General features: G+C 36.4%; 1 protein-coding gene across 2 annotated transcripts in view; it reads left to right on the top strand.

Annotated features, from left to right (window-relative positions):
• LOC120774318 overlaps nt 1-26,338 on the top strand; it is a 76,374-nt gene that overhangs the window by 1,116 nt on the left and 48,920 nt on the right. Inside the window, exon 2 of one of the 2 annotated variants that reach the window (XM_040103856.1) lies at nt 139-407. The exons of the other annotated variant lie outside the window; for it this stretch is intronic. Within the exon in view, the coding sequence (XP_039959790.1) occupies nt 139-182 (44 nt within the window). The 3' untranslated portion in view covers nt 183-407. Of the gene's footprint in view, nt 1-138; nt 408-26,338 lie in introns of those variants that run through there. 2 annotated transcript variants of the gene reach the window in all.

Below are 26,338 nucleotides of genomic sequence, written 5' to 3'. Positions count from 1 at the left end.
GGAAGCTTTCGAGCGCCTTCTAACTTGATATTTTTATTTTCTCTTCCCCTTCTTACTGTCTTTTGGCACGGTTTCGTGTGTTTTGATGACTAATTGTGTTTCGTCGCAAAATATTTGCATTCGCGAGTTTATTTACAGATTGGCAACGCGATCACTACAATCACTGCAATGTTAATCATTAATTGAAACTGAGTGTTCGATTCATGTAAAACTAAGTCGAGTAGTAGTTAGCTGAAATATGTTAATTGATAATTATGACAAAATACCAATGTGCTCATTCCAAAGACTACATTCTGTTTAAGCGATAAATTTTAGAAATTTTATTTGTATTATAGTTCGATATTTTAATCTATAAAAATTTTAGTTATTATGTGTTTAATTATTTACAAAAATACAAAACAAATTATGTTAAGTAATAGTTATTGTTTTTAGTTAATAAAAATAAAGTCATCTAAATAAATTGGTTCCATATTATTTAATACTTGTATATATTAATCTTCAATAAGGGTTATCGAGGCTTAGCACTTTTTTAAAGAAAAAACATAGAAACTTCAAATTTAATGAGGAATCTTTATTATCATTCAAAAGAACATTTTTTGGCAATATTTTTTGAATATTTTCTCTTTCAAATGTTGGCCGCGACTATGCCTCAGATAGTCCATTCATTGAGTCCAATTTTCGATGACTCTTTCGAGCATTTCGTGTCATCACACGATCTTGGTGGCCAATCGACCCACACAATACGGGAAATTACCTGCTCACCGAAGTGTTCTCTTAATAAATCCATTGCCGTCTTGTTGAAACCAAATGTCCCCGAAATCACGAACTTCAATTTCAAGCATCAAATAGTCGGTTAACATAACGTGATAATGGTCACCATTGACGGTTACGTTCTCAGGATTCTCTTTGTCTCAAATGCGGCAATTTTGCTTGTTTACTTACCCACTGAGTCAAACATGAGCTTTATCGCTGAACAAAATTTGCCTAGAAAACGTCGGATCTTCTTGGAACATTTCGAGAGCCCATAGAGCGAAGGAGATTCGCTTGGGAAGGTCGAGCGGCATCAGTTCCTTCACAGACTGTATTTTGCATGCTGCTATATTTTCTTCACTGTGTGCTAGACGCTAGAAATTACGAGGTCGGAATCTGCTGCAGATCCCCACATAGGACTAAACCAGTTTATAAACAGAAAGTTTTCCGTTTTATGTCTGACTATTAGAGATTGCATTGGAGCTATATTTTATTAAATATATATATATTATAGATATTACAGTTATAGTGTGTGAGATTTCACCAAATTAAAAATAAGTGAAAAACAATCGTTTCATTCAAAAACAAATAAAAATTGAGAATTTAACATTAAATAATGTTTTTTTTCACAAAATTGTTAGTTTGATCATTAACTCTTGCACTCAGGAACCTTTGTTTTGACTATGACTTAGATTTTGAAACAATGAACCATCAACATTAGAAGCATTAAAGAAAATATTGACGAATTTATAACTGACAATCTCTATTTGTAACAAAGGGCTATGATAAATTGTATTCAAGGACAGATCTTCTATGTATATACTTAGATCCAAGTAGAAACCTACAATCTGTCGTTCTTCCATAAAAACGATACGAACTTTTCATCCCTCTCAAGATATTGACCTACCACAAAATGTTTGCATTTTAGTAAACTGATGAGCAATTTTATTTCTCAAGAACTATTTATTGTCTTATATGAAATGAACACATGATATTCTCATGAGCAATACAATGCGCGAATATTAAATGAAATTCATGAATTAAAAGTTTTCTGAATGACTCATTTATAAAAAGAACGTGTCCTATTGCATTTAACAAGTTTACTGTAATATGAATACTGACTTAGCAAGAGGACAATCACCTGGCGATTACGACAGTGCGTCACTACATTGTGCAGACCTTGAAGAGAGCGCAAAAGAAAACTATATTTAGTGACGTGTGTACACAGTTGCTGTGCCGCTTGGAATGAATGACTCGCTGAATGAATGGCGTTCGAGCGCGTATCAACTGTTTACTACGAGCGAACTGGGTATCTCGCAAACTGCTTCTTTCTCCTCTCTATTTTTAACGAGCGGCGCACGCTTTTACAATAAAATTTTTATTATGTAATATACTTATATTACTTACTTGCTTATGTCTGCGACTCGCATAGAAAGCCAAACAATAAAATGTGACAAATTGGTGGATAAAATATAATTACCGCTATTTTGTTTGCCAAAAAAAAACAGTCGCTAGTTAAACGCTTACTTATTTGACTTTCTGTACGGTTCCTCTTATTCTTCGCTTAATTATGGCTTGTGACTACACATTTTTAGGTAATTTAAAGGCAAGTTAAAGTATTAAATTTGTGCACTTATCATTATGTACATTCCCACTTCAGTCGTTGACTTGTTTATAGACAATTTATAAGAAAGCTTTGTTTAAATTTTTATTATGTTCAAGAGCATTTGCTTTGCTTTAGTCTTTTTGCTGTTGCACAGAGAAAAAGCTGTGCAAATATTGCGCTGAAATTCCATTGAAGTTTGGAAAGAAATGCTTGAAATATTATGAACGTATACATACTTCTGAATATCTATGTATATGTGTACATATATGTTTATTGACAATTGTATACAAATATGTATACATACATATATGTATGTATAGTATATCTATATTCATATACAAACATATGTAAGTTGATTGCATATGTGCAGCATTTTATACAACAAACGCAGTTTATCCAGTTAAAAAGAAAAATTAACTGAAATGAACATAAAATTTGTTGTTTCTCTACTTGAAGCAACTGTTGTTGCAATGCTAATTGTGTGCAACGTCAACTTGAGGTAAAGAATTAATTTATGTTTTTGTTTAGTAAATCAACAAGTAAGTGAATGATATTCTAAATTTTTGAAAAGCCTTACAAATTACAAGAATAAATGGAGGTTGTATAGAATTAAAATTTCTGCTTATGTATATACATATACGTATATAAATATATATTTATTCCATATGTGTATATTTTTCGATATACATTCATACATATTTGCAGTTGTATGCTTCTACACATGAACCGATTCGGCCAAACTTTTCGCTACAGCTTTATATACATTATATAATATATAATATTACTATGAGCAAAAAATAGTAAGACTTTGTTTATAACGTTAAAATTCTTAATTTATTCTTCGAAATCTAGGCCGTCCCACTTAAATTAATTCCCTTTGGTCTCAATTCTGAAAACAGATGTTTAAGCCAATTTGCGAAATAGCCTTCAATGCGCGTAGCGATTCACGCTTCATGTCTTCAATTTACTCAAAATGGATTCTCCGGAGCGGTCGTCTGAGTTTGCTGAATAGCCAGAAGACCCACGGAGCTATATCAGGGGTTGCGGCGCGATATTGGTTGAAAATTTGACGAAAAACTCGCAAAGAATCAATGGGGTATGCGACGGTGCATTATCGTGGTGCAAAGACCAAGAGTTGTCTGTCAATAATTCCGCCCTATTTTATGAAAAGAGTCGCGCAAACAACGCATAACACTCAAATTGAATTTATTTTAGACAATTTGCCCTGCCGAAAGGAATTTTTAGTGCACCACCTCGATAATCGAAGAAAACTGTCAACATAATATTGATTTTTGACTGCCTAGATGGGATTTTTTCGGTTTCGGCTCACCTTTGCCACGATATTGGATCGATTAATCGTCTGTTTTCGGATCATAAGCATTGATCCAAAACTCATCGCCAGTAAAAATACGTTCCATGATATCCTCGTAAGGAGCCGGAAAGCATTACATGCAGTCTTTTTGAAAATATTTAGTGATATTGGAATCGTGGCTTCACTTTTTTTAGGCCCAACGGATCTTTCAAAATGGTTTTCATTGATACTTTCGATATTTCAGCGAGGCTAGTAAGACCTCTGACTGTTAACCGTTGATTCACAGCCGCCAATTCCTATATTTTATTGACGTGTTGATCATGAGTAGATGTTGATGATCGTCGACGTGGTCTTGACCCTCGTTGAATAAATTTTACCAATCAAAATGTAATGGAGTTTCGCGTGAAATTTAAATTAAAAGGTCTTAGTATTTTTTGCTCACAGTAGTATATAACCAGCCTATATAGCACAAAAGTCAAGCTCTTGCATATAAATTTGACTGTTTAAGCTCTGAAACGCTTTGAACTTTACTCTTTCAAACGAAAAACTTGTCATAATATCCGGTAAATTAACAGCACAACAATATAAACAATTAGTTGGATTGCCGAAGGGCGTGGCCAGGTGTAAAAGATTACAGAGTATATATAAATTTTTGTCTTAGAAAACTCGGCTTTCCAAATTATTTTTATTAAAACGGTCACCAAGTGCGTTTTCGTTAAGTGTTCTTCGAACATTGTTAACTTACAACCAGAAAAGCTTTTAGATATATGGTAGAAATGACAAGTGACTAAGAACACAAAGTTTTGGAATTGAGCAAGGATCACTGTAAATAATTTGATAGAATTATTGAGGTTGAGATCATGAAACACTTGAAACATTTGGCTCAATTAGACTTTAAGGGCTTACAGCTTTCTATTCTATAACATCTCTGAAATATTGTCCTAAATTTTCAAGTTGATCCGAGTAATGGTGTCGGAGATACAGCCTTGAGAACTTGTTCGCTCGAGGCTAGCTAAGTGCGCCGTCTTTAAACTTATTTTTCTCGAAACTGTGGTTTTGAAGTCGGTTGGCAAAATTTTTGGAGAACTCCTCAACCAATCTTCATGCAATTTTACACAGGTTTTTGAGATACAATTCTTAAAGACTTGGCTCAAGGATTTTTTTTTTTACAATTAAGGAGCTATCCTGTCAACGCGTGCGCATCTTTTTTCCGGGGGATCACCGGAAATGACGTCTTTTAGACTTTTTTGACTTGAAAATAAAAAATCCAAAATTACGTCAAACCAATGTATCAAATTTCATTGTTTGCTGGGAATGCGTCCATTTATATCTTTGAATGAAATTGTGATAACTTTTATTTGTGATTTATTTGTTTTACTCTGATTTCGTTTATGAATTTTAGCCAAAAATTGTTTAGCTAAAAATATAAGGTAAGAATTTATTTATTTCACATTGAAACAAAACATTGCATTGTAATAGTCTTACATCCATATTTATGACGCCACATGCAACATGACTACTGTACATTGCAGCATAACATTTTTGTGGGTTTTTGTTTTAGGCAAATAAAATCAATTAAATAAATAAACGAAGGCATAATGAAAGAGAAATAGAAACTCGCACATTTGTGTAACAATAAATATTATGGCCAGTAACAGAATTAAATAAAAACAGTATGAAAATCGATTGTAAACAAAAGTATCAAAAGAAAAAATATTTCGAATATTTGAGTGATTTAACAAAATTTGTTTAATAACTTTCAATGAAATCAAGGAGCAGAGCTTCTATTATTAAGGTAAGTGATTTAAAATTTTAAAGAGAAAACTACATAGTTAGAATTAAACATAAGTGTAACGGAATGTTGTAGCTGTTGTACGGGGTGAGTACTCTTTCATGCCGGTTTGTGAATATTGAACAACTTTAAGAAAACAATTTGGTCTTTTATAGTATTTGAGATACTTTTCTGAGAAAAACACTTGACCTTTTCAGTTTGGCTCTTCTCGATTTCTTTAGGATACTTTTTTAAGAACAAAATCATTCCACTTCCCACATTTTTCGAACATAATCAAAATTGCTATTTTTCAATATTTTTAATACTTTTCCAAGCAACTTGAACGATATTGCAGTGATTTCTGCACCAACGTTTGCATTAAGCGCGTCAGTGATCTGCTTAATGATAACTTCCAACATTCATCGGTATAGATTTCTATCGACTGCTTAGATTTTCATTGAAAAAGTATGGTCCAAAGATGTTTTCCTTCGTTATCTCGGTTATGCCACAACGTTTCTTCATCTTGAGTGAATATTTTTTGACTAATTTTTGCTCATTAACACCAACTAAAAATGTAAATTAGTAATAGGGCGTAAATGATGGCGCACCCTGTGTGTGTGTTGAAGTACTTACAAGCAGTTATCTTTCTATGTTTAAGCAAACAAAGGTTAGCAACTGAAAAAGGCAAATAATGACAGACAATTAAGTTGGTTGTGATAGCGTCAACGCAAAGTTGGCATTACCTCAATAAGTATAAAAAATTTATATTGTTATGTATACATAGTTTTATGTAATACATGTGTAAACTAGTATTTATATTTGCTTAATTCTTAATGTGGGGCATTACAAATATAAAAGTATTTACTTTTCCAAAATAATCAAACGAAGTATTTCACACCTACTTATGTATGAACAATTAAGGCACTGTTGAGGTAATAGATGGTAAAGCGGCTTTAAGTGGCATAAAGAGTTGTAAGTTCCGGAATACCGTAATGCTGGTTTAATGCCGAGTGCTTTTGCGATTTTGAGAAATATTAGATTGTGTGATCAATACAAAATGATTCAGCAATTTGTAACAGTGTTATCATATCAGCGATTTCTATTCAGAAGACTGCTTGGTTAGCGAAAGTAGCCATAGTGTAGGGGCGGATCAACGGGGGGCGCTGCGGTAGAGTAGCTCCCCCCAAAAGTTAAAAGTTATATATTATTTCTAATGAGCCACAAAACTCATAAAAAATCAACACTTAAACATTCGATAATAGAGAGATATGTGAAATATTCAGAGAGGTTATAATGTTTTTTCAAGTTTCAAGACCGAAACGTAATACGGTTTTAGCTCAATTCCTGGGCAAAAAATTTGTGCAGCTTTGTGAGACAAGGCGGGTACAATAATATGATGCCGTTCTTCAATTCCCAGTCGCCCTTTTAGAAATCGTTCAAGCACTGACAAAAATAGGCGGTTGGAAGAATAGAACGACTTCACCGAAAGCATCGAATCTGGTCACTCTACTGTGCAACTTCGAATTTATTGTTGGAATTTTCTGTCTCAGTGATGTTTTGTCACTGACGCAGCCACTTAGTGTGATTCTGTAGAATGAATCAATCGACCTTTCGAAAGCATCAAACGTCATAACAACATTAGATGCAACACTGAACACACGAAGAATGCATGCTGATCATCACTTTAATGAAATTTTTTCAAATGTTACACAGATGGCCGAAAAATTAGATGTAGAAGTAAAAAAACCCGGAACATGTGGTCGTCAGATTCATCGAAACAACTACTCATCTCAAAGAAATTCTCATCTTCTACAGGGTTTCTGCATATAGGTACTCCACTCAATGACACGGTTACGCAGGATTTAAAAACGCGGTTTTTCGATGAAGTTCTTGAAAAAGTTTCAATTTAAGTCGGCTGTTACCAAAACTTAACCTAAATTTAGAGGAAAAAGATGTAATTGTACTCATTGAATGCCTATGTCGTTTTGGGAAAATCTTGCCAGGAAAGCAGCTCAAAGCAGAAGTAGCGCTTTGGCAACAACAATGAAAGATGCAAATGACTACGAGAACGGTAGTGCATTCTGCCTTATAAGGCCATAGTACTCTTCTTCATGTACTTTTCACATTGCCAGCCTCAAATGCTAGCGCTGAACGATACTTTTCTTCTTTGCGCCGAATCAAGACTTGGCTCAGAATAGCGATGCTCCAAAGAGGATTGAACAGCTTAGCGCTTCTCTACATAAACTACGACGTTGCTGTGGAACCAGAAGAAGTAATAGAAAGATTTAGTAAAATGAGCAAACACCGTAAATGTTGAAATATGTATCAAAACTAAATTATTTAGTTCCTCTCTTAAATTCTTCCCTGGATCCCTGGATTATTAATCATCGAAAATCACTTTATTGCTTTTAAAAATATTCTCCATTAAGATCTATACACTTTTGCATGCGTTTGAGCCAATTGCCAATTGTCGAAGCATTTTTGCCACTCAGATTAAGGTGTCCTCGAAACATGCTTTTTGAACACTTCCACTGCCTCTTCCGGTGTCGGAAAACGTTGACCTCTTACTTCAAGTTAGGATTATGAGGTATATGACTCTTAAAACGATGCGCAAAGCCAACAACTTTTGTTGGATTCGGCTCATTCGGAAACGCCCACGAATCATCACCTGACACGAAGTCATAGACGGGTTTCGGAACACCGCTATCGTTTTTTTTTTTTTACATTTCTCTCAAGCCGTTTTTGAGCGCTTGACTTATTGTGTGGGATCCAACGGGAACCATTTATTTTACAGTCAAATGATCATGCAATATTAAATGTACAATAGATCACATGACGATCTTGCAATATCAGCTTGTTTAATTTCCGGAACAACAACTGATTTTGGACGACTTTCATGAAATTTGTCTTGAAATGTTCGAGATTTATTTCCATTTTTAGGCCGAGCTGAATATTTTAAGTTACTGTAAACAACACAAATAGCGCTCGTATCTCAAAACGTTCTGAGAATGAATAACATCAAAAATGTCAAACTTCACGATAAAGAGTAAAGTGTAAAGTGAGTCCAGATTGCAACATCAGGGTTGCCAAATCCCGAAATTTGAACCGCAACTTCGTAAAAAATAATTTTTCATCTTTCACCCCACTATAAATGTTATATAGTGCATTCGTATTTTTAATTTAAACTTTTCCACTCCAATCGGAATACAAACCAAACTAATAAAATCCGAAAGACTGAAGCTTTGGTGCGTACTCAAATAGAGTGGCAAATTATAAATACTTTGCTAGCAACGAGAGCACTTCAAAAACGGAAACTAAAAGAAAAAGGTGTACAGCCAAGGCAATCGTCCGGCAGATAGTGAAATACCAGCAAGTAGCACATACAGACAGACAGACATCCACATACTTCGTACTGCCACGGCCAACTGGAATTCAATATCTCCGTTGGCAATAAATTAATTTTCAACACCTCTTTTCAAGTGCGATCAAGTGGCACGATAAATTATTGGCGACATTCTTAGCACTTTGGACCGCACCCGACTACCGCAATGCTAAATGCGCTTTTTTATGCAACAACAACAACATGCAACGTCATACGATAAGTGTCAATGAGGCAATTAAAAGCTAAATGAGATATTCAATGGCGCAATTGGAATACGAGATTATTTCAATAAATTAAAATTCACGCCGCGGATTATTGAGAATATTCGGCTCCATATTTATAGCATATTTAATTTCACGAGATTTTTTTGGCGCTTACACCAGTTTAAAAAAAAAACTTGTTCACATATTTTTTGAAAGTTAGTTTGAGGTAATTTTCTTCAACTTTTTTTACATACGTATGTATGACTGTGTGATTTGTGGCTATTTTCGAAATTGTGTAACTGTACATTTGAAAATTTGTTGTTGGTCGTCATAATTTCCTTGTTTCGTATGAAGCAAATTTTTGTTGCAAATAATTACAGGCAACTGTGGCACAATACATTGCAGTTAGACGCTCTGCAGAGTCAGTGTTCCCGGCCTCGAGCAGCAAAATCTGCCAACGTTAGCCCACAGCGGCCAACCGTCAGGCAAAAATCGGTGGAAAAGTGCTTGCAGCACGTTTGGCGGCTTGCAATCGACGTTCGCTGCACACAAGCTCATGCACGCGTGTCTACATGGTGGTTGTTGCACTGCCTGTGGTTGGCCGATATCATATCACATTTCACAGATGATTTATGACTATTTGCATTTAAGCTTCATTATAAAGTTTTCATACAATTTTTACTTTTTTAATTTTCGCAGACAAACTCACACCGAGTACAGTGCATGCGAAAAGTGTTGCTACCTGTAGAAACTTTATTAGTAGAGAGGTTACTACATAACTTAGTAATAATAAGCAGCCTGCGTACAATTGAATTGGTATAAACTGTGACTTTTTAGGCCTAGCACAAGAGAGTCAAGTAGTTTCAATTCCTATCTCAGTACTTTTAGATTTAAGTAAATGTCCCTTTTATGACCTCTACTCAATAAATATTACCGAAAAGTTCTTTGGAATGTTCATAAATCAGTGCCTTCGAAAAACCTCTTTCAATATAACCGAATATTTTGAAAAAATCATAACCAAGCTATTTCCGGTTTTTTTTTAGATTATGCCATTAATGGAACTGATCACTATAACTACAATAGCATATTTTAACTAAAAATTAATCAAAATCTTTTTGAAGTGGTGTCCATAAAACACAACAAATATACCTAAACATTCCAATTCTTCTGAAACATATAAAAATGAAAGAACCTTACATAAACAATTCACTAAGATTAGTATTTGGTCTTTTAAAACTATTTCCACATTTATTTGCGATTTTCCTTTAATATATTTAGAGTGTCGGCCATCTTATCTAACTTCATGTTTTCTTCTTTATTTTCTAAAATCATTTCAAGAATTCTTTGATTGTTCCTCCGTAAAAGACTTTTGTAAAAGTCCATCCTCATCACTATCATGTGAAAGACCTTCTCCTCTTCGTTTCGCACATGCCTTGTTCACCTAGCACAGAGCACGGTTAATATACATGATGCCATTATTGGCATCAGTTTCGTTATACCCTGAATATGAAATATTAAATTTGCCACGAAAGCTTATAACACATTGAAAGGAACGGCTGAGACAGTAATGAATATACATACATACATATAAATGATCAGCATGACCAGCTGTATAAAGGCGAAATGGTCTCTAAGTTTTTGCATACGGTCTTTTCTCTCCAAAAAGCTGCTTATTTGTCGACACCGCCGATATCCAACCAATATAGCATACAAATATAACAGGTGATCGAATTAGAGTTATTTTTTGAATAGTCTTTTTTTGGTAGATCACGCGAGAGTCTTGTCAATCTGTCATCTTAATTTTGTTCAGTATTGTTTGGCATTTCATCATAAAAATAATTACGTCTGAACAACGTTTACAAATCGTTCAACTTTATTACGAAACTTCACGTTCTGTAAAGAATGTTGTTCGCCCCCTTCGCTCAACTTATGGTCAACATAATCGGCTTACTGAGCGTTGAGACCAAGCATTCTTTATAGGATAATAATGTATTTCACCAAATAGACCACGTCCAGCACGCAGTGAAGAAAATATGGCAGCCGTAGTTGAGAGTACGGAACGACTTGAGGCATTTTACGTCTAGTTCTTAAATTGAAAGCTTACAAAATACAGCGTGGTCAAGAATTGAAGCCGCGACCTTCCCAAGCGTCGTCGCATCGCTTTATGGGCTCTTGAAAAGACCTGATATTTTCGAGCCAAGTTTTGTTCAACGATAAGGCCCATTTTTGGCTCAAAAGTTGCCACATTTGAGATGAAGAGCGATTCAAGAGCTGTCATTTCATCCAGAAAAGTTTATAGTTTGTGGGCCGCTGGAATCATTGGCACATATTTCTGTAAAAATTATACCGGTACGAACGTAACCGTTAGTGCTGACTGATATCGCGCCATAATAACTAACTATTTAATGCCAGAAATTGATGCTCGTGATCTCGGTGACACTTGGCTTCAACAAGACGACGCCACTTCCCATACAAGGCAATAATAAATTTAATGAGAGACCACTTCGGTGAGCTAATAATTTCACGTTTTGGACCGGTTGATTGTCCACCAAGATCGTGTGATATCACACCATTAGACTTTTTTCTGTTGGGTTCTGTAAAGTGTGAAGTCTATCCGCACAATCCTGCTGCGATTCAGGCCTTGGAGCAAACTTCACAAGTGTTATACGGCAGTTACCAGTCAAAGCGCTCGAACAAGTCATCGAAAATTGGAGTCAATGGATTGACCATCTGAGACGTAGTCGCGGTCAACATTTGAAAGAAAGAATCTTCAAAAAATAAATGCCGAAAATATTCTATCGAATGATAGAAAACATTCCCCCATTAAATTTGAAGTTTCTGTGTTTTTTCTCCAAAAGTAGGGAACCTCGAATTGTATAACTCTTTAGCTTTAATACAAATTGAACGATTGGAATGAAGTTCTTGTGTGGAAAACTTTTTCATATATCGAGAGATCTTCACTTTTTCATATTCAGATATTTGACATGGACAATAATGTAATCTCAGAAAAAATTGTTCAGATCACAAACTATAGGATATAGCCGCCATACAAACTGAAAGGTCGGAATCAAGTTCTTGTAGGAAACCTTTTGTATTTCTGAAGGATATCTGGCTCCGGTGCAATCGCTAGCTTTTTAAATGTTTAATAGGTTTTGTTTATTATTATTAATTTTTTTGAAGTGAAATAATAATAATATAAGAATGACTTGACTGTACATACTTCACTTGCTATATTTAACGCTTTTGTTAAATTTAGTTTGCGTTTGTATATATTTTGGCCAAGTCATCTGTCTCAGTTGCTAATTTATTGCAAAATTATTTGTTGCTATTTTTAGACATTTTCAAGTGTTCTTTATCGCATGCAATTTCCATCCCACTCCATATTATTGACACATTTATCTCAGCCAATTATTTTTCACTACTCCACACAATTAGCCAGTTGACAACGGCGGTTAAATAGCCCGAGAGCACACTCACACATACACGCAAGCATTTACAAAGCACTTCGCAGTTGCCGAAAGCAACAAATTTATATAAAAAGGCGCAAATTGTTAAAAAATATGTTAAGGGCAAGGAATGTCGTGAGAGTCATAAATTAAATCGCAGCGGCAATAATTCACTCTGCGCTCGCATATCACATGCGTTTCCAATTAATCAGCGAATATTTACGGACAAAAAACCGAAGAGCAAAACACCGACAACAACAACAGATTGCAACAAGTACACTTCGTCGTAGAAGCGGGTACGAGGACGCAGCAATGCCGCGAACTTGTCAACAAGTCAAAAAGCGCGGAATGAAGACGCAGCCGCCGCCTCAAGTCTTTCTTTGCGCCGAAGAGCCCTCAATGCCATTTGTAATCACATTTAATTGTTCTTGCAACTGCAAGTTGCAACCGAAACGGGTGTAGTTGCCACTGCTGTTGCTTATGCCGCTGCAACAGCCGCGCATGTGAGCGACGAGTTGCCACTATGAGCCGCCGCAGGTGGGAGAAAGGCATCGGGGAGTGCAGACAGCATGCATGTACGTGTGCGCCGCCGTTTGTCTTAGGCAAAGTGACAGCTGACAAACGGCGGACAGAAAGGGGCTGAACGGCTGAAGGTTGAGTAGGTTTTAAATAAAATATGTTTACAAAATTACGAAAATGATGCGAAAAGGCATAAAAAGCGCGACGAATCGCCGACCGAAGTTAGGAGTTTGGAGCACAGTGTGTTGGGTTTTAGCGCAATTTTGTTTAATTAGGTTCCAAAAATGGAGGTCAGACTAGGTAATTTTGAAAATTAAATTTTAATATCACCCTGAATGTAGGCTACAGTTTTTTTACTTGAAGATTACCAGGGGCTTGGGAACATTTTTGATTCTTTTTTCACTTTTAAATTCGGATCTTAAGAAATATGTCTTTTCAAAACGACGTTTTCAGATCTTTTTACTATGTATGGTAGATGGAATGTACTGAATCGTGGAGTCATTTTCTTAAACTCCACTTTCATATTTCTTTAAATTTTGCTCAAATTCTTATCATAAAGTTTTACATTACACATCTCCATTTTTACCCACTGTGACTCTTCTCAATTTCACTTCAATCTGTCCGACTTGATTTTGGTGTTTTTCTTGGGATCTCTGCAGCTCCAGAATTCCATCTGGACTTTTTTGTTGTTGTTGCTTTTGATGATGTACCCAATGTTTGGCGCAGCTCGTGCTGTTGTTGTTGGTTGTGCCACTTTTTATGATTATTGCATTCATAAAAACACGATTTTATATGGCAACCAAAGAGCGGCTACGAAAACTACAAAAACAAAAAGTGAAAAATCAAATTGAGAAAACACACAGAACACCGAACAAATCAACCTGCAACAAAATAAGACGATTTTAGAAGGACGGCCACTTGAAGGAGCAGGCACGCGGCACGCGGTGGCGGTGCAGCCGACAAAAATGGCGCATAAAACAAAAAGCAGAATTTAATTCAGCATTTGTGTCGCTTATAAATTAACGCCAACAAACTGCAAGCGTGCAACAAACGCTGCTGCTCGTCATGTTACGGCAAGTAGTGCAACAAAATGCAACAACGTACGGCCGGACGGACGGACAAATGTTGCCTTAGCTGTGGCAGCGGCAGCAGCTGGTGGTAGAAGGGCTGCCTGACAGGCGGATAAGTTGCAACTTGCAAGAACGCTTGTTGCAGCAAAAACCGAACATGTGGCTATGTGAGTGTATACAAGCATGCAACACAACAGCACTTGCCATAAGAACTATTGTTTGTTGCTTGTGAACAATTCTGCTGTGTGTCGGAGTGTCTGTGCGTGCAATAAGCATGGCTACAACCAAGTGTCAACAGCAAAAGATGAATTTATTACCGACAGAAGTCGACAGGACATTGCAAATCTAAAGCAAAAGAACAACAACAACAACAACAGAAAACAACAAGTACATGCAAAAAGCAAACAACATTGCATGTCAAGCCATGCAATCGTCTCATCCACCAGCCAAATGGTGCAATCAGTTGGTGAGTCAGTGACTTAAAGTATGAATGAATGAGTAGTGCGCTTCTGCTGTGGACGTTGCGGCTGCTGCCCGAGTGGGCAGAGGCGCAGTGCGCACATTTTCAATCAGAAAGGCGGGCAAAAACTGGCAGCAGAAAGGTAGACGCTCCATTATTCGTGTCCATGCATATGCGACATGGCGGCGGCAGCACGGGGCGGACCAACTGACAGCCCGACATGTGTTGGTCAGGGAGTGGGCAGCAGCAGCCGGCAGAGTTATATTTACACGTGCATTTGAATGAAATTTGTAACAAGCGTTTATTACGAAGTTGGTGAAAAGTTTAGTTCACAAAGTTGCGACAATGCCAATATTAGTAAGTTTAAAGCACATATTCTTATTCACAATAAAATATTATATTCGACCGTTATTGAGTAATATAAAACATAAACATTTTACTGCGGTCTAAACTCGAGCCATTAACTGTGGAGTCCTCCTTGAATTCGACTGAAATATGAATATTATAATAAAGTTTAAGGAGACAACTGAAGTAAAATGGATCTTGTGAGCAGCCTTTTTAAAGTATACAGATATTCAATGTTTTGTAACTGTTTAGCTTAGAAGTGAGCTCTATTGAAACATCTTTCTCTCGTAGATCAGAAACTGGAATCAAATTGGCGGATCTCTTATAAACGAATTCAATTATACATTTTTGGTAGTTTACAATTTTTTGATAACACTTATCGCATCGTTACTCAAATCCAAGTCTAAACTGCAACATTCAACTATTCCAGAAATATTTCGAAGCATAAATCCTTCATTATTTTTAAACAGATTTGGTAACTCCACTAAATAAGTTGTTTCGCCAGCAATCTTTGGATCAATACAAACCAGAACTAGATCTATCCATAATGAACCAAAATTCACCTAAATCCTTTTTCAATCCCACAAGAACAAATACTGTAACCTCAACAGAAATATAGAAAACAAATCAAAGCATTCATTGAGCAAATATCAATAAAATCAAAATTGGATTATTTCAACCCATATTTCATCTAATCTCAAACAAAATGAGTATGCTACTTTTTTCTGTCCGATTAATCTGAGTTCGTTTAAGGATTGATTTGTTAACCTACTACTGTGAGAAAAAATAGTTCTTCAAAATCTACGTCGTCGCCCTCAAAGTAATCCCCTTTGTCCCCAATATGCTTATACCAACGTTTTTTCCAATCTTCGAAACAGATGTTGAAGTTAATATCCGGAATAGCCTTCAATACGATTCACGTTTAATGTCTTCAATTGACTCAAAACGCTTTTCCCGAAGCGATCGTTTGAATTCGCTGAATAGCCAGAAGTCGCGCGGAACTAAATCAGTTAAATACGGTGGTCGCGATACGATATTGGTTGAAAATTTGGCGAAAACCCCACCAAGAATCAATGAAGTATGCGACGATGCATTGTCCAGGTGCAGTAACCAAGAGTTGCCGGCCAATAATTCCGCCCTATCTTATGAATAGATTCGCGCAAACAACGCATAACACACAAATTGTATTTATTTTAGTCAATTTGCCCTGCCGAAAGGAATTTTTAGTGCACCACACCTCGATAGTTGAAGAAAACTGTCAACATAACCTTGATTTTTGACCTGCTTTGATGTGTTTTCGGCTTCGGCTCACCTTTGCCACGATATTTGGCCGACTGATCGTTATTTCCGGGTCATAAGCATTGATCCAAGACTCATCGTTATAAGTAAAACGTTTTAGACATCCTGGTAGTCGTAAAGCATTGTTTCACGGACGTTAATACGACTCTGTTTATCGAAAAAATTAGTAATTTTTGAACCAATTGTGCTTCCACTTTTCTTAGGTCCAAATGATCTATCAAAATGGTATTTACTGATCCTTCCGATATTCTAACGATGCCGGTTATTGAATGATATCACTCATCGTAAAAATCGCCACTTGACGTACTTCAGAAAGGCAAAAGTATACTAAACGCTAATGATTATTTTGATGTGACATTTGGCACAGATGTCGCTGATAATCATACCAACCTAGAAAAATAAAATTACGCCGAACGGAGGCGAAATAAAATTAGAAAGTCTTACTATTTTTTGCCCACAGGTTCAAGTTCCACCAGATTCTTTTAGGTTTAACAATTTTCAAGCACCTTTAAACAATTCTCAATTCTTAAAATTTGTCAGATAGACTTACTTTTGGCTGCTGTCTTTCTTTGAATAATATTTTCTAGCGATATTACTGCAAGTAGCCACAATTAGAGAAATCTTTTCTGTCAAAAAATTTAGATACGAGTAAACTTCGCTCTCTATCTGATTTTTGGCGCTGTCTGAAACATTTTTACTGTCACACCATACCCTTAAATATTTTACATTCTTCATTATCTCTGTGTCAATAGATTGATCGCATATTAATACTCGGTATTTAGGGCTTACAAGTGAATGTGAGACTCCAGGCTGCCGTAAGATTAACAGCTCTAATATCGGGTGATTTTTTAAGAGCTTGATAACTTTTTTTAAAAAAAAAACGCATAAAATTTGCAAAATCTCATCGGTTCTTTATTTGAAACGTTAGATTGGTTCATGACATTTACTTTTTGAAGACAATTTCATTTAAATGTTGACCGCGGCTGTGTCTTAGGTGGTCCATTCGGAAAGTCCAATTTTGGGCAACTTTTTCGAGCATTTCGGCCGGAATAGCCCGAATTTCTTCGGAAATGTTGTCTTCCAAAGCTGGAATAGTTGCTGGCTTATTTCTGTAGACTTTAGACTTGACGTAGCCTCACAAAAAATAGTCTAAAGGCGTTAAATCGCATGATCTTGGTGGCCAACTTACGGGTCCATTTCTTGAGATGAATTGTTCTCCGAAGTTTTCCCTCAAAATGGCCATAGAATCGCGAGCTGTGTCGCGTTGTGGCAGATCGTTCGGCTTCAGTTCTTGCACGAGCTGTATTTTATACGGTTTTACACCAAGATCTTTGCGTAAAATCTTCCATGTGGTCGAATAACACAAACCCAATTGCTGCGAACGGCGACGAATCGACATTTCACGGTCTTCAGCCACACTCTCAGAAACAGACGCAATATTCTCTTCTGTACGCACTGTACGCATTCGTGTGGTTGGTTTAATGTCCAATAAAGTAAACTGAGTGCGAAACTTGGTCACAATCGCATTAATTGTTTGCTCACTTGGTCGATTATGTAGACCATAAATCGGACGTAAAGCGCGAAACACATTTCGAACCGAACACTGATTTTGGTAATAAAATTCAATGATTTGCAAGCGTTGCTCGTTAGTAAGTCTATTCATGATGAAATGCCAAAGCATACTGAGCATCTTTCTCTTTGACACCATGTCTGAAATCCCACGTGATCTGTCAAATACTAATGCATGAAAATCCTAACCTCAAAAAAATCACCCGATATAAATATTTATGTGATAGTCAATATTAAGTTAATATCACTCAACAAAAGCTTAGGTCATTATTTAATATATTGCTTAGGCTCACTGTTGTATTACGTCTTAAAAGCAGATATCTCAAGACTTTCGGAATTTTTTTCATCTATACTTCAGAACTGAAATATTTAAGGTATCGTTGAACTATTCTTTTTTTCTAATAATATGCATTTCATTGCCTTGGGCGCCTCGTTTTATAGCATTGTAAGCTTTCTGGACTACGTATACACTACTTCAGATATGATTCATCCATCGCAAGGTAGGCTTTGATGTTATTAATAATGATTTTAACATTTAATAAAATTGTATACCGTATATAAATATACATACATGTATATATAATTCAAAAAATTTCTGCTATTACTAAAAAAATATAATAACAATTTACTTATAATTAACAACCATTAAAATATATTTACTGGTATATATATTTGTGTGAGTAAATTGGTGATAATGTTCCACCCATTTTACAAGTTTACAAGCTTAATTATCGGCGACCGCAACGGTCTGTCTACCCGGTGGCAAAACTACCTTTTCCGCAAACGAAGCAAATTACAGCGAACTTCCACTGTCAACATAATTAAAAAGGATTATTCTGCGGTTTTGGCTGCGCAAAGTAACGGATTCGCACCCTACCCAGCACAAGTCACACACACACACACCCAGAAGTAGATGTCTCTGCTGCGCGGACTTGCCTACTTATGAACAAAATTAAATTTCGATTGCTTTATTGAAAACCGCTTAAGCTATTTGGCAAACAGATACGAAACTAGGCATTTTAATTATGATGGATTATGGCATTCGAAATTAATTTATTATGTTGATTTTTTGGAGCAGAAATTATGCAGGGACACACCACAGCAGCGATGGGTCGCAGGAAAAGCAGTTGCTATTAAATATACATATATGTATGTAAATGTACTTATTATGCATATTTGGCACAATTTGTTGCAATCGGCTTGCATGTGCACTCGGAAAATGTGTGCATAAAGCTTTTGTTATTGTTTAGTAATTGCAGCGAATTTTAAATGCAACGTTGGAGTCCATGTATTTCTGTGTTTGTGGGTCTGTTGCGGTCTGTTGGTGTTTCACCAGGTCAAATTGAAGTTTTTAAGTGCATTAATTTATTCATATATTTTACTATATATTAGGTTGTCAAAAAAGTCTTGCGGTACTTTCGCTAATTGGCGCTGAAAGCGCGTAGTTCTAGTTTTATTCGTCGCATCGGGTCATGCTATACCTTTTTGGAAAGCTCATTTCACGCGCTAACACGTGTTTGATTGATTGTTGTTTCTTCTAAGTCGTTCGTGAGTTATAGCGTCGCAAGCATGGAGCAAAATAAAGAGAAAATACGGCATATTTTACAGTACTACTACGATAAAGGCAAAAAAGCATCTCAAGCCGCCAATAAAATTTGTGCAGTTTATGGACCCGATACAGTTTCCATTTCCACCGCACTACGAAGGTTTCAACGTTCTGGTGTAGAGGTGGTCGAAAATGCGCCACGCTCCGGAAGGCGTAAATCGCTGGATTGGTCGGAAGAGACCGGCATAGTAGCGCCGTGGCATCGGTCAAGAGCTAGGCATGAGTCATAAAAAATTCATTTCAATTTCAATAAAAAAAAAATATTAAATAAAAATACCGCAAGACTTTTTTGACAACCCGTTATATATTCTAAATATTTTTATTAAGTTTGTCGCTGAGTTTATAACACTTTGAAGGAAAAATACAAGACCCTAAAAATAATGTGATGAGCTGATATGATGGAGATCCGTCTATCTGTCTGTGTATTAGCGAACTAGTCCCTCAGTTTTTGAGATACTACACATAGATCTCACAGTTTCCTCACGCCTTTTTCATATATATATATATATTTGCCATACAAACTGACCGAAAAAATCAAGTGCTTTTATGAAAAATTTTTCATTTGACAAGACATATTAACGATATCAACTCGGATTATTCTTTAAGGAAATGGCCCAATTCGTCAAGAAATTATTCAGATCGGATCAATGTAGCATATAACGGGTGATCCAAGAAAAGGTACTTTTTTCAATAGCCTTCTTTTGACAGATCCCGTGTGAGTCGCGTCAAGCTGCCATATTATTTGGAAAGACTTACGCCGGAACGATGTCTACAAATCGTTCAACTTTAATACGACAATTCACGTTCCATAAAGAAAATGTTTCGCGCGCTTCGCTCAACTTATGGTCAACATAATCGTTATACTGAGCCTTGTATTCGCAACACCATCACTCATCTTGAGACTCAGCATTTATTATTAGATAATATTCGAACGAATAGATCACGTCCAGGACGCAGTGAAGAAAATATAGCAGCCGACCTTGAGAGTGTACACGAAAACCGTGGAGAGTCGATTCGCCGTCAATCGCAGCAACTCGGACTGACGTATGGAACAACTTGTCGCATTTTACGTCGAGATCTTAAATTAAAAGCGTTGATGCGAGAACTGAAGACACTCGACCTTCCTAAGCTACATCGCATACGTAGTCAAATTTTGTTCAGCGATGAGACCAATTTCTGGCTCAGCGGTTATGTTAGCTGGCAAAATTGCCGCATTTGGAACGAAGAACAACCTGAAGAGATTCAAAAGCTTGGACCGGCTTTCGATTGGTCACAAAATTTGGCTTGGATTTTGACATTATACAAAGTGGCGAAGCAAAATCAAATTCTTATATGTAATCTTTTATATTTGTAATTTTTTTTCGGTGCAACTGATGCTAATGTTATTGATACGCAATGTGGTCTTCTTTTTAACAAATTTGTGGAATTAAAGTATTCTAAATACACGCTCTATTTCAAATTAAATTTGTATAAATGAAAATAAATTATTTATGGCTTATAAATCTCCTTCTCGCTTCACACAATAAACTACCAAATAGTCTCATATATTTAAAATACCAAAAGCATTCACTACAGCCGAATAGTGATAAAGCATATTTGCAGTAATCTAAATGCCTTCACGTGTTGCAACAAAAGCCAATAGCTATAATGTATGTACTCATTTCAGCACATTTTGCTTCTAACCGCTGCGCACAGCTCAAATGTGCCTTTGTTGCTTCCCAGCAGTAATAATTAATTATAGATTATTGCACTTCACCAATAACGGTATTATTTTCATTACAAAATCGCAAGCACAAACAGTGTTAAATGCGTGCCACAATATCTTCTGAAGCTTGCTCCTTAGCATCAATAGACATTCTCCTATACAATTAGTTCTTCCTCAGCTCATTAAATCCATAGTCTACAAGAACACATATACACACATACTTATATATAATAAATAACATTTAACTACGTACTATATATAAATATATTTGTATGCATGCGAGTATTTTAATGTTAGTTCTTGTCTTGGTTGTTTTGTTTCTCGGATAACATCAATATGATTCAGCCATTCAATGCTTAGCTCCGCAATTATTTACAAGCACATAATGTACCAGAAATAGTGTGTGTTTTTTGTGGTTGCATGTGTTCTTGTATCTATAGATCTATGGGCCAGTGGTAATTTCGCAAATCATTTGGCACATTGTTGATTTTGTGGGGTAGTCGGAACTGGAAAATTGATCTATATGCCACAACGCTATCAATATGAATGTGAGCTCCAATGGGGATGCGACTGTCTCCTAAATAGATATTAATTTACTACAACAAATTTTGGGTAATGTAAGAATGTCATATATTTTCGACCACCTACATATACATATATACATATATCACCTCCATGAGGTCCTCAAATACTCTCTTGTAAGAAGTCCATTCGGATAATATAATAAAAATTAAAATGTCCTAACCCTAATGTAGGCGTTCGATATAAGTATAAGCGATATGTGTGTATTGTCGATTGTTCGTTGCCAAAGATAGCTCCGTAGAAACCATTAACGTTTTAAGCTCTTGCTGTTACTCTGCTGTATGCTGCACTGCACAATTATTGGATGTGCTGCTGCTGCGCTGTCAGAAAGTGGGTCATTCAATGTTCACTCGCAAATTAATTGCCACTCAGAATTTATCGACGACATCGATATGTGTTAATTATGATAATGCCATTAAGTCACAAAAATAATATGGCGTATGTTTGTTGTAGAGATTGCAAAAGCCTTATTAATTTGACTGAAAATGTTGTTGTATTGTTTAAGGCAGAATGAATTCGAAAAAGTAAGGTCTTGAAATTAAAATTCAAATTTTTTAAGTCTAAGTTTAGCCATAAGTTCACCTTCAAGTTTAAGTTTAGCTAAGATTTAAGTTAAGTTGAAGTTGTAATGTAAGTTGAAATTGATGTTGAAACCGAAGATGAAATTTAAGTTTAAGTTTAAGTCTAAGTTATGTTTACGTTGAAGTTGAAGTTTAAGTTTAAGCTTAAGTTTAAGTTTAAGTTTAAGTTTAAGTTTAAGTTTAGGTTTAAGTTTAAGTTTAAGTCTAAGTTTAAGTCTAAGTTTAAGTTTAATTTTAAGTTTAAGCTTAAGTTTAGGTTTAGGTTAAAGCTTAAGTATAAATTTAAGTTTAAGTTTAAGTTTAAGTTTAAGTTTAAGTTTAAGTTTAAGTTTAAGTTTAAGTTTAAGTTTAAGTTTAAGTTTAAGTTTAAGTTTAAGTTTACGTTTAAGTTTAAGTTTACGTTTAAGTTTAAGTTTAAGTTTAAGCTTAAGTTTAAGTTTAAGTTTATGTTTAAGTTTAAATTTAAGTTTAAGTTTAAGTTTAAGATTAAGTTTAAATTTAATTTTAAGTCTAGGTTTAAGCTTAAGTATAAAAGGTCAAAGTCTGTATGCTCGAACTAATCTTTTATTCACTTTTTTGTAACTAAACGCCATGACTTCCATTATCGCTCTGAACTTTTGTTTAAATGCAAAGTATTTTAAATAATACTATTTTACTTTATTTAATATTAACCAATGAATTTATTAAGTATCCGCCCATCAAAAATTGCATATTACCGCAGTAGAATGTAAAATTTTCGTAGTGAGAAAAATTCACTTACGAGCAAAAAACGAAGTTCAGAGTTCATTGAGCATTTCAACACCGTTATACGCCCACTTGATGTCATTCGCAAACGACGCTCGACAGTTCAACAAATAACACTAACAGATATATTCATATATTCGTGAGCACACGTACGCACATTTTCAGTTGGATGGCCCTCAATGAAGGCGTTGACTATTGCTATAAATGCAATGTGGGGGCGGCCAGGCGGGCGGTGCAACATGGAAATGTACAGATATGCTGAGCACTAATTTATGAGCGATCATTGACACTGACAACAGCAATAGCAGCAGCCTCAGCAGCGCTTACGGAGCATTGGTTACAAAATGCAAATTAACAATTGCTCGCCCAGAAACATTAGCAGCAGCGATGGCAGCGCCAGCGCCAGCTGCAACAACAATGCCATGGAGAAGCGCAGCTGTGTAAGATGCTGTGCGAAATGTACGAAGTGTATTTGTTGTTGCCGATGGGCTGGCACTGACCGGCACCGTTGTATGCAGCAACAACGATAGCTATGTTGCTACTAAGCCTCAGCTTGTGTGGCTTTATGTGTGACGGGCGCGTGAAGGCGACAATAACAGATGAGCTTACAAGCGAACAATTGTGCCCAACAACAACTGCAATAACAATAAAATGCTTTCTTATAAATATGTAATGACAGCATGTTGCAACACTTGTACCAACTTGCGCTTGGTTGACTAGACAACAACAACACAAGCATGCTTAACAATTGCACAGAACGTGCCACTTACAATGGCAGCAGCAACAGAGCGATTCTTACATTTGTAGGCACTAACATAACCTACAATAGCCGGCGGGCATCGCAATGCAAATTGAGCCACAAATAAAACGAAATATAATCCACAAATCAATTGAGTTGCACGAAAGTGTGTAGCAATGCTTCTAGCGATTCATAATGCATGTACCTTTGTATAGGTTGCAGCTGCAACAGCATATCGCCTAAGTACTGGCAGATTAACTACTGAAAATATTTAATAGAAAAAATAGCTTAAGGTCCAAAATTCAAATGTTATTTTATCATTTTCGTAAAAAGACTCCGAAGGTGGCGCTTTCTCACTGCAGCTCACTCGAAACTAGCTACGATTTACAGTAGTGACTTAGGATATTACTCTTCGGTGCGCAAAAGAGCTCCAAGACATTGAGTTTCATTAGCTATAATCATTTCTGAAATCCTTGCAAAACTTAGTTGTTATATAGATTGGGAGAAAGTTCTTTGATAGACAGGTAAGCTTCGAAGGCAACGAAGTTCAATAATGTATCACAAGATTTCTTTATAGACCTCGAAAAAATTCAACTGATATGTTAGCGGGCTTGGTCCTTAGGTCTTTAAGCCTATTCCAGTTGCTAACTTTGCTGACTATTCAAGTCTTCGAAATCTTCGTTCTCATCCAGAACCCTAGGAGCCAATTAATTCAAAGAGCGTGAAAGTGAAAACAAAAAAATTCCTAGATAGTAACCGATTTCGTCCAACATTAATGGAGCAGCGTCATTAGCTATCTGATAGCTCAGTTGGACGTTCGCTAATTCAAATACGGCTATCACCAAAGACGAGTGAAGCGCAAGCCGGAGCAACAAATTTGCTCATTTAAATTCCAAATATCGACACCGACTACCGGCAGCTCACTTCCAAGTGTTGGTCGTACACATATGCAGCCGTACCATGTATGCTAAATGTATGTGCGAACATATTGATGAACCATTTGAATGACATATCTAGGGAACATACAGACGCCTCGGAGGCGAGTGCTTAAAGTTTCAGCCAGGAATCAGTCTGCAGCAGTTCCATCATTTGTACGTTCATTCGGACGTTCCTTCACTTTATCGTTTAGTCATCAGATACGCATCAGCGAAAAGAAGCTGCTGGTCGAGGCTGAGCAGTGAGCTCCAGAGCTCGGCAGCATTCGAGTGCTTGAGTCAGCAACAAGTTTATGGCGATTTGAACGATTTTCCGACACCTCCCACAATCCGCAGCAGTCTCATCCAACTTCAGCTCTGGCTACATATGCTGGTTGCAGTGCAATTCACGCTCTTTGGCTGCATGCCACCGGACTACACGGTCAAACCCATTGTTCGCCACAATGTTGCGGCTTTTCATTGGTGAATAAGCGTTCGTGTTGTGCTGGTCTTCATGTCTTTTTTGTTTTAGCTACACTACTTTAGCTGTGATGCGTCGCTGCCTCAGATTCCTGCGATGCACGCTAGTCGTCTTGCATTAGTTTGTTATTGAAACGAAATTACATCTCATTTATTGTCGATCGCAGAGATCCATGTGGCACTGCTTTGTTTTCCTTCTCGCGTCCGCCTTTTCGAGTTTTACATTACCATCTTTTCTTCCCCCTTTTTGGTTTTAAATGTGAGTACACTCCAAAGCTACCGCACTTGTACGCCATATCACGACGGCCTTTAGTCCTCCTCGGTCGACATGCCACACCAGCAGCCGTTCCACTTGTTTTCATAGCCGCACTGTTGCAACAATGTTGCAGTTGCTTGTCTTCTTTCGCTGGTAGCTTTATGCTGGACGGTTGCCTGGCTAGCCGTCGAAATGCCAATCTATCTATTTGCCATGTTTTGTAATGTATCTGATGGATTTGTATGCGGCAATAGCTTAATGGTCTTTTGCGGATTTGTTCAGATTCAGTCTTCAGAGGCACGGTGTTTCATTTTTTTGGTGTTAATTTTTATACTCTTTCTTTTATCTTTGTAATATGAGTAAGTATTTTGTCTATTTTGATTCCTTCTGTTTGGCGCAATTTGCAGTTGTTCGCTGTTTTATGCTGCTCACTTTCTGTGATCTACTCTCCTCGCATTACCTTACAGCAGTTTCTTTGAATAATGAGCAACTGATTTGCTTCACAACAGTTTACTAATGGTTGTCGATTGACTTTAAGGATATTTTTGATTCTATCGGCGCACAGTATTTTTCAACGTATTTAAAATTTGGATACAAATCACGTAACTAAAATGTGGGTTTGATCAGTTTTTCTTCTAGAGAAAACTGTTTATGAGGATCCCCGGGTTAGTGTTATTTTCCCACACCTTTTCTATATAAAAAATTAGAATCGAAAGAAGTATTATCGCCTTGAATATCTTCATACAATTCGGTTATACTACAAGGAGTGGTCCAAAGTAAACAGGACTTTAAAAAGAAAACAGAACAAACAAGAAAAGAAAACAGAAAAACACATTAGGGAGAAATATGCAGTTTTCTCGTCAAAATCAATTCATTTTATTCAAAATATTCGGTCAAAATGCGATAAATCGAGGTTTTGAAGATGTTCAATGCCATTTCCATGATTTTCAATAATGATTTCGGCTTATTTTTGATGAATTCACCCACAGTTTCGATGGA

The sequence above is a fragment of the Bactrocera tryoni genome, chromosome 4 (genome assembly GCF_016617805.1).
Source record: "Bactrocera tryoni isolate S06 chromosome 4, CSIRO_BtryS06_freeze2, whole genome shotgun sequence".
Lineage (NCBI taxonomy): Eukaryota > Metazoa > Arthropoda > Insecta > Diptera > Tephritidae > Bactrocera > Bactrocera tryoni.
Note: the sequence above shows the minus strand (reverse complement) of the source record. Positions and strands in the feature narration are given on the sequence as shown.